This window comes from Bos javanicus, chromosome 25, assembly GCF_032452875.1.
Source record: "Bos javanicus breed banteng chromosome 25, ARS-OSU_banteng_1.0, whole genome shotgun sequence".
In the NCBI taxonomy this organism is placed as follows: domain Eukaryota; kingdom Metazoa; phylum Chordata; class Mammalia; order Artiodactyla; family Bovidae; genus Bos; species Bos javanicus.
The window spans coordinates 25,174,413-25,187,813 of record NC_083892.1 but is presented as its reverse complement, the minus strand read 5'-3'; the positions used below and the strand labels follow the sequence as shown (position 1 = coordinate 25,187,813).

At 49.9% G+C, this 13,401-nt stretch overlaps 1 protein-coding gene across 3 annotated transcripts in view; it reads right to left on the bottom strand.

Annotated features, from left to right (window-relative positions):
• The window catches only part of KATNIP (katanin interacting protein), a 230,706-nt gene that overhangs the window by 90,236 nt on the left and 127,069 nt on the right, over window positions 1-13,401 (bottom strand). For all 3 annotated transcript variants that reach the window (XM_061401491.1, XM_061401490.1, XM_061401489.1), the window contains 3 exons: window positions 3,779-3,951; window positions 2,747-2,806; window positions 1,200-1,306 (listed from right to left, as the gene is read on the bottom strand). In XM_061401491.1, the coding sequence (XP_061257475.1) occupies window positions 1,200-1,306; window positions 2,747-2,806; window positions 3,779-3,951 (340 nt within the window). The remainder of the gene's footprint in view (window positions 1-1,199; window positions 1,307-2,746; window positions 2,807-3,778; window positions 3,952-13,401) is intronic.

Here is a 13,401-nt window from a genome sequence, read left to right as displayed (position 1 = left end):
GCCTGATGGGCTACAGCCCATGGGGTCACCAAGAGTCGGACACGACTGAGCAACTCTTTCATGACCTCTTGTCTAAGCAACTTCAGTTCCCTTAGCCCAATCTGCCCTCCTCTCCTTTACTGAAAAAGTTTGCCAATTCCTGACCTGCTCAGCACCTCTAGTTTCTGAGGACACAGCATTTCAAACCCAGAAGAGGGTCGTCTGCAAACACACCCTACTTGTGCTGTTTAAGGCTGAGAATCCCCAAGACCCTGAAGCACAAAGGATCTTGAGGACAAAGAAAGAAGCACTTGTAAATAAAACTGTATCTGATGTGATACATCCTCATGGCTCAGCCCTTTCGCTCCTGGAGGAAACTTCAAGTTCTGATTTATGGTCACAGGGGTTCACAGCGTGGTTTCCGATCTGGGGTCTGCAGACTCCTGGAGGAATGGCTAGCGGTGCCTTTAGCCTATTCAGAATTTTTCTAGAAATTATCAAAGGCAAACTGCCTCTGGGTGGACATAGATCTGGAGAGTATGAAGCTTGGCCAGGAAACTCCTCCTTCATGCAAAGAAAAAGCCCCCATCTTTCAGGGCTGATGCAGCCCCAGGCCAGAGCCTCAGCTTAGCGACCACCACGCAGGCTGGACTCCAGCTGCTCTCGCCCCTCAGCACTGCACAGCCTAGCATGCGCCCACTCTCCACGGCAGCCTGCAGAGTGCGGCGGGGTATGAGTGCATTCTTGAACCTACTGGCTCCGGCTGGTGCATCTTTCTGAAGATTGATGTGGCCCGAAGACTAGAGGAAAGCCTTTATTTTGATAATAAAATCTGACAGTGCCGATCACTGAAGCTACGTGTGAAGGGACTAGAAAGCAGAGTTTGAACGAACTCTGAATAGAGAAAAGAAGGTTCAAAGGGCACTGCTTTGGGTCACTGCCTGCCGTGTGGGCTGCTTCCCTGGAAAGCTCGGAGAAGATTGAAGTTTTACACTGGCTGAACCAAACCCAACAAGCCAAGAGACGGGTCTGAAAGCAATCAAGTCAATTTCATGCTTCTGGGCTGAAGGGAGGGGGAGGGGGGATACAGTCTAAGCAAGCAGCTTTAAATGGTCTGGAATCATATAGGAAATGCAAAGAAAAACCTCAGTTAATAAGATTCTCATGGCTGCATGACTATGGGCTGCTTGTTTTCGTTCTGAAGCCGCTTAGATAAGTACCTGCTCCCCAAAAGGCCAATTCTGTCGATGGCTTCACTGACGGCTCTGGCTCCCCCTGCTGCCCTGGCTGGCTCCTGCGTGCTGGTCACTGTGGTGATGGGAGGCAGCTGAGGAAGGATGCAAAAGCTCATGAGACAGATGTCTGAGGCGACCCTCCTGGCCCAAGCCACAGCAGAGCCATGGTCAAAAGGACACGCTCCACAGATCATCAGCCCCGTTGCGGGCAACTAGGAGCTGGAATGAGGGTGACAGCAGCTGCCCTGGGCTGATTAGATTTCTAGAAAACCCTCACTCGATCTTCGGCAAAAGACGGGGTCTCTGTTTCTTATGATCTGGGAAGTCCCAGGGAACGATCAGCTTCAATGAGCTATTGAAAAATTTCTCTCTCATCAAAACCTTTGCCCACCTCCAGTGAACCTCTGTGCTGTTTGCCACAAAGTAATGGGACTCTGTGGAGAATTCCAGTAACATTAGACCCTTTGATTTTCAATCCTCCAAGCCTTTTCCCCTTCTTTTTCATTTATCATCTGAACTAAAAATGTGCTTTGGTCTCTATCTGCAAGTAATTGTAGTCATTGGAAGCTCTGTGAATCAGGGGTCAGGTCATCCAGAAATCCTGGACCACAGGGTAGGCAGTGTGGCAAACCTGTCAGAAATATTGACTGGCAACAGTTTCAGAGGACCAGGAAATAATAGAAAAAGCAGGAGGGTTGCAAAAAGAAAACCATAGTGTTGCTCTGGGGTGCTGCCCTGCCTAGCACTCTATTTCATGAGCTCTCTCTCCAGTTCCCCACTGCCCACCCCCTACTTCCCCTACCCTCTTCTCCTCCAGGAGTTCCTCCCCTCCCGGATTGGGCTAGGCTCATTCCCACTTCAAAGCTTTCCCCCGTTCCTTCCACAGGGAATGCTGTTCTCTTGCTGGCTGACTCCTTCTTAATAGACAGGGCTCAGCCTAGACCGGATGCCTTCCAAGGGGCCTCCTCAGACCACCCTGTGGGAGGCAGCCACCATCCCAGAGTCTCCCACCCTGACCTTTAGCACCGTTTATTGTCATCTCTCTTTGAAGTCACCGGGTTATGGACGGCTTAATTGCAACGTTGGCTGCAAGCTCCCTGAGGCCAGGGGCTAATCTGGTCTGTCTCGGCCACCTCTGTATTCTGAGGACGTGGAGTAGCCTTGGGCACACTAGCAAAGACATTCCCAGCTGTTTCATTAACTCAAATCCATCTTTCCTGGGGCCACCTTTGCTAAGATTGGCCTAATCCAACTAGGCAGATGTATATTTATCTGGGATACTAAGATCTGTTTTTGTATTATCTTGTGAAAAAAATAGAAACCTAACAAGGGACTGGGAGTCAGCAGGCCTGGGTGAGTTCTGGCTTCCGCTCATACTCATGGGCAAAGCGCTCCAGCCCGGGTGTCCCGAGCTGGGAGATGGGCAGAATGCCGGCATGCTCAGGAAGCACAGTGAGGGCCCGCTGGGACCGTGGCAGGGAGGCCCTCTCGAGACTGTCGGGCGCTGTTGCTCCTCTCAGGACTTCACTGACCTCAGGGGTCTCCTCCTTGAGCAGACTGGTCCAGGGCTTTGCTCGTGGTCCCTCTGTGTCCTGGAATGATGGAATCACATGATCTGAGGTCAGAATAAAGCCATCCACTGCACCCCCTTCACCGACAGAGACAAAGACCGTCTTGGGATCACAGACGCGAATGTCGGGGGCATAGGGCTGAGCCAAGAGAACAGGCAACAGATGATGCTTGATGATCGCCCCAAAGAGTAGCCTGAGACAGGGCCTGGGGAGCAACTGGTGGTGTGGATGGGGCTCTAGGCTTGTAGGCACTCAGATCTCAGCCACTGCCATAGACAGACATGCCCCGAGAAAGCCCCTCTGATTCCTGGGTGCCATCAGCCATATCTAGAAAACAGGGTCATGAAACCAGTTCTGCCTGTCTCAGGACTACTGTGAGCATCAAGCGGAGCAAGTTAAGGCAAAGGGTTTCAATAGGTGAGTCAGGGAACACGCTTCTGAGAAAGGATGTGGACACCGAGGGATGCCCGAAGCCCCCCAGTCCACCCCATCACCCATCTTTCTGTTTGCTGCTCAAATACCAAGTCTGTGGGCGCCAACTTAAACTCCTGTAGGGCCAGGGGTGGGGGAGCTTCCCGAGTAGGTGAAGCAGGCCAGGGGCGGGGCTTTAGGGAGCGGTGAGGACTGCTGAGGCCGGAAGGGCTCATGCTCTGGGAAAGGGGGTCTTTCCAGAGCAGCCAGAGGTGGCTGTTGTCTCCATTCTTGCTCTGACGTACCAGTCTACAACCCTGGTTTAAGGTGTTCAGGGTTTGCAGGGAAATCAGCAAGGACTGGAGGCACTTAGGACCAAAAGATGGAAAGGAGGTGGAGGAAATGGGGACTTGGATGGGTCAGTGAGAATCAGGCAGCAGACAGGCTGATTGGTGTGAGGTCAGGGGCACCCCCACAGCTCTCTCTGCTAACCACGTGCTCTTGGCAAGCACGGCTCAGACACCGCCTGGTCCCTGAGTAGCCCGAGTCCTCCTCCATCCTTTCCCGCTGCAGGGAACACACCTGCGGTGGGCTGGTGGGGGGCTCAGACTTTCTGCTGAGGATCGCCCTCTGCAGGGCCTCGTTCTCCACCTGGATGGCTCTGAGCACAGCCGAGGCATCTTCCTCTCGGTCCTCATCCTCGCGCACTGGTTTCCGGGTTGCGGATAGGGGTCTCTCTCGGCGGCTCCCGGGTCCTGGGGGCGGAAAGCAGGGGGTTCTGCTTTAGACTGCATTCTGGGAGGGTTGCTCCAAATCGATTAGACTCAAACTGAGGAACATTCTATAAAACAACTGGCCTGTACTCTCCAAAAATGTAAAGGTCAAGAAAGACAAAGATAAACTGGAGAGATGCTCCGGATGAAAGGGGCTGGGGCAGAAACGGCAGCTGAATGCAATAGCGATCCTGGGGGTGGATCCTGGGTGGGCAGACATCACACTAAAGAACATAATTGTAGCAAGTGGAGAAATCCGAGTAGAGGCTGTGGCTTGGATAACAGTATTGTATTAATGCTAGATATCCTGAATGTCACATGTAAGTACACTGTAGCGATGGAAGATGAATGCCCCTGTCCTTAGGAGATACATACTGCAGTGTTCAGGGTACAGGGGAATGCTGTCTACAATTTAATCTCAAATGATTTAAAAATACACAGAGAGAGAGCGAATATAAAGCAACCGCAGCAAAATGTTAGCAAGTGGTGAACCTGGGGGGATGGGGGTGTTGGTTGTACTGTCCTGGCAGTTTGCCTTTACATCCAAAATCGAAATAAAAAGTTAAAAAATTAGACGTCTAGCAAAGTGCCTATAAAGAATAATCCCTAATATTGTGGAGAAGAACGGGTGGTTCGGAATCATTGTGCTTTAGTTTATTTTGTTTTTGTGTGGGTAACAAGATTTACAAAGAAACTACTCTTCAGTTGAAGAAAAAAAGTATTGCAAAACTGAAGTTGATGGTAGAAGTTCTAATGAGTGAACAGTGACTTTACAAAGTGATATGCAAAAAGTACCCAACAAGACTGGTTGAAAAAAAAATACATCATGTTATGTTCTGTTGTTCTTGTTTAGTCACTAAGTTGTGTCTGACTCTTTTGCGACTCCATGGTCTATAGCCTTCCAGGCTCCTTCTGTCCATGGGATTTCCCAGGCAAGAATACTGGAGTGGGTTACCACTTCCTCCTCAAGGGGGTCTTCCTGACCCAGGGATCAAACCCAAGTCTCCTGCCAAGTGGGTTCTTTACCACTGAGCCACCAGGGAAGCCCCAACACGTAGGTACTATCCCTGGGTGATTTGTTCACCCAGTGGAATACTATGCAGCTGTAAAAAACAAAAGGCATTCTAAAATATCTACAGATAAACATGACGACGTGAATTTGCTTCATAATCAGGTGGGGAATGGGTGGGGTCACAGAAATTGGCCATCAACTGACTATTGCCTAGGTTAGGCAATGAACATGGGGGGTGTCTTATGATAACATCTCAATTACTCATATTTGGATTCTGTTTGTTTTTTTTTTAATCTCTATTTAAAAACAGAACTGCTCAAAATGTTGCCATTGGGATGTTTAAAGAGGCTTTAACCTACTGAATTTCATCCTCTAGGCAAATATATATTGAGTGCCACTCTGCCAGGCTCTGTTGTTAGTACTGGGGACAGCGGTGACCAGACAGACCAAGAGTCTCACCTTTGTGGAGGGAGGCAATAGCTGGAGAAACAATAAATAGTCTAGGGTGTTCCATGCCAGGAGATGATAGGGAAAAACAATAAAAACAGAGCAGGGCAACAGAGATGGAAAGTACAGGATGGCAAGATGGGCCTCGCTGAGCACTGGGGAAGTGTGGTCCACACACCAGTGCGAAGGGAGAGATCTGAGAAGGGGTGGGGAGGACAGGTCACACAGGGCCTTGGAAGACACTGTAAGGTCATAACTCTGAGAGAACTGAGGAGTCAAAGGCTCTAGAGCAGGGGACCTGATCTGACTTAGGTGCTGAGTGGAGACCAGAATGAAGGGAGATGAAGGGGAAAGCAGAGGGGCCAGGCTCCTGCAGCTGTGCAGGGGAGGGGCGACACAGAGTGTGGTCAGTTTCTGCGTGTATGTTACAGATGGAGCCAACAGGATTTCCGGCCAGAGTAGATGTGGTGGGTACAGAAAGAGAGGAGTCAAGGATGACTCCAAGACTTTGGTCTGAGGAAGTGGATGATGGGGTTGCTCTTGGTTGAGCTAGGGAGGGCTGTGGGAGGAGCAGGTTTGGAAGAGAAGAGCAAGGGCAGCTTGGAACCGAGAGATGTGATTGGCATCAGGGTGGAGCTGTCCAGTTGGCCTGCACACACATGAGTGTGAAGTTTGGGAGGGTGGTCTGGGCTGGAGACATGAATTCAACATCGGCAACTGGATGGCACCACTTAACAATAGTCTCCTGACCTCCCTGGTGGCCTCGTGGTTAAGATTCCACCTGCCAATGCAGGGAACGTTCAACCCCTGATCTGGGAAGATCCCACACACCGGAGTAACTAAGCCTGTGCACCACAACTACTGAGCCTGCGTGCCTAGAGCCCATGCTCTGCAACAGGAGAAGCCACCGCAATGAGGGAAGCCTGTGCACGGCAATGAAGAGTAACCCCTGCTTCCCGAGACTCATGGGCAGAAACGAAGACTTAGTACAGGCAAAACAACAACAAAAAAATCCACAGAAAAACAAACAATAGTATCAAGGATTGACATTAACGTTGGTTTATAACCAAATAACTGGGAATTAACATGTATGAATCCTCTGGGGTTTTGTTGTTTTTGGTCACTAAGTCTTGTCCAACTCTTTGCGACCCCATGAACTGCAGCACACCAGGCTTCCCAGTCCTTCAACATCTCTCAGAGTTTGCTCAAACTCAGGTGCATTGAGTCAGTGATGCCATTCAACCATCTCATCCTCTGTCATCCCCTTCTCCTCCTGCCTTCAATCTTCCCCAGCATCAGAGCCTTTTCCAATGAGTTGGCCCTTTGCATCAGGTGGCCAAAGTACTGGAGCTTCACCTTCAGCATCAGTCCTTCTCATGAATATTCAGGGTTGATTTCCTTTAGGATTGACTGCTTTGATCTCCTTGCTGTCGAAGGGACTCTCAAGAGTCTTCTCCAGCACCACAGTTCAAAAGCATCAATTCTTTGGTGCTCAGTCTTCTTGATGGTCCAACTCTCACATCAGTACATGACTACTGGAAAAACCATACTTTGACTATATGGACTATATATATATATCTGGCCTGGTGCAAAGACTTGTTAAAAAACCAGCAGCCTTCAATCCCCATGACCTCAGTAAACAGGCGCCCATGGTTATCAAAGATTCAGCTGGTATATTTTTTCCTACAGCTCAACTCCAGAAAAATAAACGACCCAATCAAAAAATGGGCCAAAGAACTAAATAGACATTTCTCCAAAAAAGACATACAGATGGCTAACAAACACATGAAAAGATGCTCAACATCACTCATTATCAGAGAAATGCAAATCAAAACCACTATGAGGTACCATTTCACACCAGTCAGAATGGCTGCGATCCAAAAGTCTACAAATAATAAATGCTGGAGAGGGTGTGGAGAAAAGGGAACCCTCTTACACTGTTGGTGGGAATGCAAACTAGTACAGCCACTATGGAGAACAGTGTGGAGATTCCTTAAAAAACTGGAAATAGAACTGCCTTATGATCCAGCAACCCCACTGCTGGGCATACACACTGAGGAAACCAGAAGGGAAAGAGACACGTGTACCCCAATGTTCATCGCAGCACTGTTTATAATAGCCAAGACATGGAAGCAACCTAGATGTCCATCAGCAGATGAATGGATAAGAAAGCTGTGGTACATATACACAATGGAGTATTACTCAGCCATTAAAAAGAATACATTTGAATCAGTTCTAATGAGGTGGATGAAACTGGAGCCTATTATACAGAGTGAAGTAAGCTAGAAGGAAAAACATAAATACAGTATTCTAACGCATATATATGGAATTTAGAAAGATGGTAACAATAACCCTGTGTACGAGACAACAAAAGAGACACTGATGTATAGAACAGTCTTATGGACTCTGTGGGAGAGGGAGAGGGGGGGAAGATTTGGGAGAATGACATTGTAACATGTAAAATATCATGTAAGAAACGAGTTGCCAGTCCAGGTTCGATGCACGACACTGGATGCTTGGGGCTAGTGCACTGGGACGACCCAGAGGGATGGTATGGGGAGGGAGGAGGGAGGAGGGTTCAGGATGGGGAACACATGTATACCTGTGGTGGATTCATTTTGATATTTGGCAAAACTAATACAATTATGTAAAGTTTAAAAATAAAATAAAATAAAAAAAAAAAAAAAGATTCAGCTGGAGCCCTTTACCCTCCTGCTATGTTCTGTTGTATTTTGCATCTAAATGAGAGTTCAAGTAGCAACATCAAGAATGGCTTTGGCTGGAGAGGGAAGGACACACACAGCAGCTCTACTGGGGTGGCTTCCAGGACAGCCAGACACTGGGCTGACGGAAAAGGTGCGGCACGTGTGTGCTCGTCCAGTCACGCCTGACTCTTTTGTGACCCCATGGACTATAGCCCGCCAGGCTCCTCTGTCCATGGGATTCTCCAGGCAAGAATACTGGAGTGGGTTGCCATTGGGCTGATGGAAAACCTAAGCTAAAAGGAAGGGACACCAATTTCTACCAGGCATCCAGTAGAGGGGTTTTCAAGGTGAATGTCTGGGGACTAAGTAATTACTTATTAATTACTGAGTAATTGAGACTGAATTTGGGGGGTGGGGAAGAAGGAGAGAGTGGGGGAGATGGGGGAGGAACAGCTGAGCCACCGCCAAGCTCCAGCCAACACCTACCAGATAGATAGTGCTGTGCTTCTAGTGTTGCCAACTTTTTTTCCCAAAGAAAAGCTAGAATATGAAATGAAAAGCTAGAATATGAAATGAAAAGCTAGAATATGAAATGACAGAGGATGAGCTGGTTGGATGGCATCACCGACTCGATGGACATGAGTTTGAGCAAGTTCCGGGAGTTAGTGATGGACAGGGAAGCCTGGCATGCTGCAGTCCATGGGGTTGCAAAGAGTCAGACACGACTGAGCAACTGAACTGAACCCTAAATTGTATTTGTTCATAAAGTACTCCAGTTTTTAGGAAACATGAAAGCCAACAGAACTCAAGGGCTGGTCTGATACAGGTCATGGCAAGTCCAAGCTACTCCCCCAGGCAAGTCAAGGGCACCCAAAGGAACCTTTATGGGCCTTTGGGTGGCAGGCTGGCCTGGGCAATAGCGGTGGTGGGTCATTCTGACTCTGATGTTTGCCATGGCTCAAGTGCTGCTCCTGGGGACAGATGGTAAGCACTGCCAGCAACGTGACCTGGGGATTCCGGTCTCCCTGGTCAAGGCTGCTTTAACTGTTTTCCTTTCTTATCAGCTACTCGGCCTGCTCTGCCCCTTGAGGGATGAGCAGGTGAGAGCTGGAGGGAGCTGATGAAGGTGGGGACCCGCATTGCTATGGAAACACGGCGGGTCCAGGGGGTGTGGTGAGGCCACTGGGATCTTCCTCACACAGGTCCCTGAAGCAGCTGGGGGATGGAAAAGAGGGTGAAAGGAAGGCGTGGCCGTGGGCTCCTCTGGAGCTGGAACTGAGGAATCCTGAAGCATCAGTGCACCCTCACCCCAAGGGGAGCTGAAGCAGAAACGGGCTCCCCACATGGCACAGGCATTAATGCCACAGGCTCTCGACTGTCACTACACTGTGAGATGAGATGCTGGTCTGGGTGGGTGGGGGTACAGACGTGGGTGAACAGGCGCAGCCCATCCTCACAGACCTCCCAGTCACGGGGCGGAGACAGACGTGGATCAGTGCACAGGACACGCCGGCAGTAGGTGACGTGTTCTGGGAGGAAAATCAAGGCCGGAGATGACAGGAGGGGAAGGAAACTATTTCAGAGCCTCAGTCAGGGGAGGTGACATCTGAGTGGAGACCTTAGAGTGCTGAGCCTTGTGAATACCCAGATGGGGAGGCTCCTCCAGGTCGAGGGGGCAGCAGATGCCAAGGCCCTGTGGTGGGCGGGGTTTGGCACACTGAGGAATGGCACGGGGGCTGGGCTGGGGGAGCGAGGGGAAGTCTGGTGGGCAGCAGGGCTGGAGAGGCCTCAGCTGGGCTCTCATGGGACCCCGGGGCCACCTACGCCTTAGAGGCCTCCTGCCACTCCAGGAGGCCACGCCTACCTGTTTAACGCTACACCCTGGTTCCCAGCGCAATTAATGGGTGGAAAGTGATTTCAACTCTGAACCTCGTCAGTCTCAGTATCTGTGAATGTCCATAAAACATATTGTTCCCTCCACCATCTGCAATAAAGCAGAGCTGAGAAATTCAAGGTCCCTTCAGATCCTAGAGAAGACCCCATAAATAAGGGCTGAAGAGCTTGTGTACAGTTAAACAAACACATCAACACTCTGATCTAGGGGTACAAACCCCAGTGTCAGTGCGAGATTCTGGCAGCACAAGGATAAGGAGAACCTGGGCGATTCATAAGTTCCTTCTTTTTCCTTTTTGGATGTTTGTGACTTTTTCTTACTAAACTTTTTATTTTGTACTGAGGTACAGCCAATGATGGAATAGGAAATGGCAGCCTACTCCAGTATTCTTGCCTGGAAAATTCCACGGGCAGAAGAACCTGCCAGGCTGAGCGACTGAACATACACACACACACAGCCAATGAACAGTGTTGTGATACTTCCAGGCGGACATCAAAGGGACTGAGCCATACATAACACAAGTATCCATTCTCCCGTAAGCTCCTTCTGCATTTCCTGCTTAGAACACGTACAAAGTCAGTCAAAAAAGCGGCACTACGTGGTGGCCCGTGCCTTTTTACTATCACTATGTGGGACTTCCCAGGTGGCTCAGAAGGTAAAGAATCTGCCTGCAATGTGGGAGACCCGGGTTTGATCCCTGGGTTGGGAAGATCCCCTGGAGTAGGAAATGGCAACCCGCTCCAGTGTTCTTGCCTGGAAAATTCCATGGACAGAGGAGCCTGGCAGGCTGCAGTCGAAGAGGTCGCAAGAGTTGGATACAACTGAGCGAGTAAACCACCACCACCACGTGGGCAAAAGCCTCCTCCTCTCACATCTCAGTGACCTGGGGCTGGGGTGGAGCGGCGCATCTAAGACAATTATCTGTAGCCTTACACTTTCCTTTTCTTGGGAAAGGATAACCAGGAAGGCATTTTCTTCACGCAGGGTCCAGTTTTACCTGTACAAACCCTTCTGCCCTGAGTGTATTTCATTTGGGAGGGAACGCTCCCGCGACAACATGGTTGTTGGGTCCTGCCTGTGCCCTTTGAGTCATATTATGCTAAGAAGATGCTTTTAAAAATTAAATCAGCCTTTCTCCCAGTGAAGGTCAGTGCCGCAGCTCCACTACCAGAGTTCTCCCCACCCATGGCTGCCCAGAAATGTGTACACACTGCCCGCGTCCTCCTGATTCACACCCCCGCTGCCGGGCTGTGTGGACTGCATCTCCTCATTGCACACGAGGGTGCCGCCTTTTGACTTCGTTGGAACTTCCCCTTGCTCATTTGGGTGAGCTGTTTCTGCACCGGCCTGAGCCCATGTGAGGCTGGATTTATTCTCATCACAGCTGTGGAGAACAGTGGATTTATTCACACAATAGATCAGTGCCACCAGCGAAAGCCAAATGGTACATTTAAATTTATCCCAAAGCTGCTCTTTTCTGGTTGAAAACTACCCCTCTTCTGTGAACTGCACTTTCTCCTCGCTTCGCTAGAACTTGGCTTTCATCTCTGGAAACAAGAGCGTATCAACTGAGGAGATTTATCGTGAACGCAGCACATGTCACAAAGAAGACGAGAGACGTGGGCTGTCCAGTTGGCTCTCCAGCCAGGCAGCTTCTCCCCACCCGCTGGCTGTCACTCAGTGATTCAGAGTCTTAGCAAAATGGCCCCTTCCCAGAGGCAAGTGGTCTTTGAGGTCAGCCGGGAATCCGATGAAATGGCAAACATTACATCTGAGAATCACACAGGTCTAGTGCAGAGCTCATAGACCCAAAGCCCAGTGGCTGAGGCAAGCCTGTAGATTGTGTTGAGTGACTTTTGTAATTGGAAACACATGTTAAGTTAAAATACATTTTTTTAAAAAAGAGGAAATTCACGTGAAAATCGGGATTCCTGGCCTCTCTTGAAAAGTCATGTGACCTGACAGCCCTTGCCATGCATGCCTACATGGCAGCTATGAGGTGGGGAGCGGCGCCCCCTGTAGGCAGGGCATTGGCCCTCCAGTTTCCACAGTGGTGGTCACATGCCCCTCAGACTGGCAACTGCGTGATGTGTATGGTGAAAGGTCTAGGGAAATGGCTGACTTAGCCCCGTTCTGTCTTGAGCTGCCCACACTCCCTCTGAAATCCAGCCAGGAGGGGGATGGGGGCTGCCTGCTGGGAGGATCTCTGACATCTGAGTGCTCCAGAGCCTCTGTGCATTTTAACCTGACTCACTGAGAATGCACACACAGTCTCATCCATTACCTGCTTCCCATGGTTCAGGAGACTGTGACAAATGACCACAAACGACTCCCACATGCAACATGCCGCATCATGCTGTGACACTGCCACACCCTCCATCAAGAGGTGAGTGCTTGCTCAGTTGCTTCAGTCATGTCTGACTCTGCAACCCTATGGACTGTAGCCCACCAGGCTCCTCTGTCCATGGGGATTCTCCAGGCAAGAACACTGGAGTGGGTTGCCATGTCCTCCTCCAGGGGATCTTGCTGACCCAGGGATCAAATCTGGGTCTCAGGTCTCCTGCATTGGCAGGCCGTTTTTGTGTTTTTTTTTTTTTTTTTTTTTACCACTAGCACCATTTGGGAAGCCCCCCCATCAAGAGGTAGCTGGAGCCTATTTCTCTAGCTGGGCTTGGCCTGGTGACTTCCTTTGGCCAACAGGTCCTTCGCAGTCACAACTGAGCAGATCCTTTAAAAAGCACTTACATGCTGAGGCGTGTTCTCTCTGGCTGCCTAGAGACCCCCAGGTGCTGGATAATGAGACCACATGGAGCAGAGATAAATTGTCCCAGCTGAGGTCCTTGGGCCAGGGGGCCTGCCAGACACTGTGAGTGAGGCCATGTGAGCTCATCCAGCCCACTAGCTCACTATGGAACCAGCCAGTCCACCCGCAGCAATAATAAAAAGCATTGTTGCTTGCAGCCACTACAGCATGGAGGGGATTGTCAGGCAGCAGGAGATAGCTGTTACACCTGGCTTGTCAAAGCCTGTGCTCATCTCATCTCTAAAGCTTGTTTGGGGGCCTCTAGGGGCAGATGCTCTCTGCAGCCCTTAACACTCATCTTTCCGCTGCTGTCTCTTCGTGAGCTCAGGAATGCACATGATTTTTAATGATGTTCAAGGAAGGTGTCAGCCCCCAATCTCCTCCTCACTGACTAAGCAACTTCTACTCTTTCCTCTTGCATATTACAGTCCTTTGCTCCATACCTGGCCTCTGAAGAATTTGTAGCAAAATGTCCTGTGTAGTTAATTTTTATATGAAATGAGCAGCAGTTACTTTCGGGCTCCAGAGACAGTGACCTTCATGGCATCCATGTTTTCCTTCAGGGAACCAC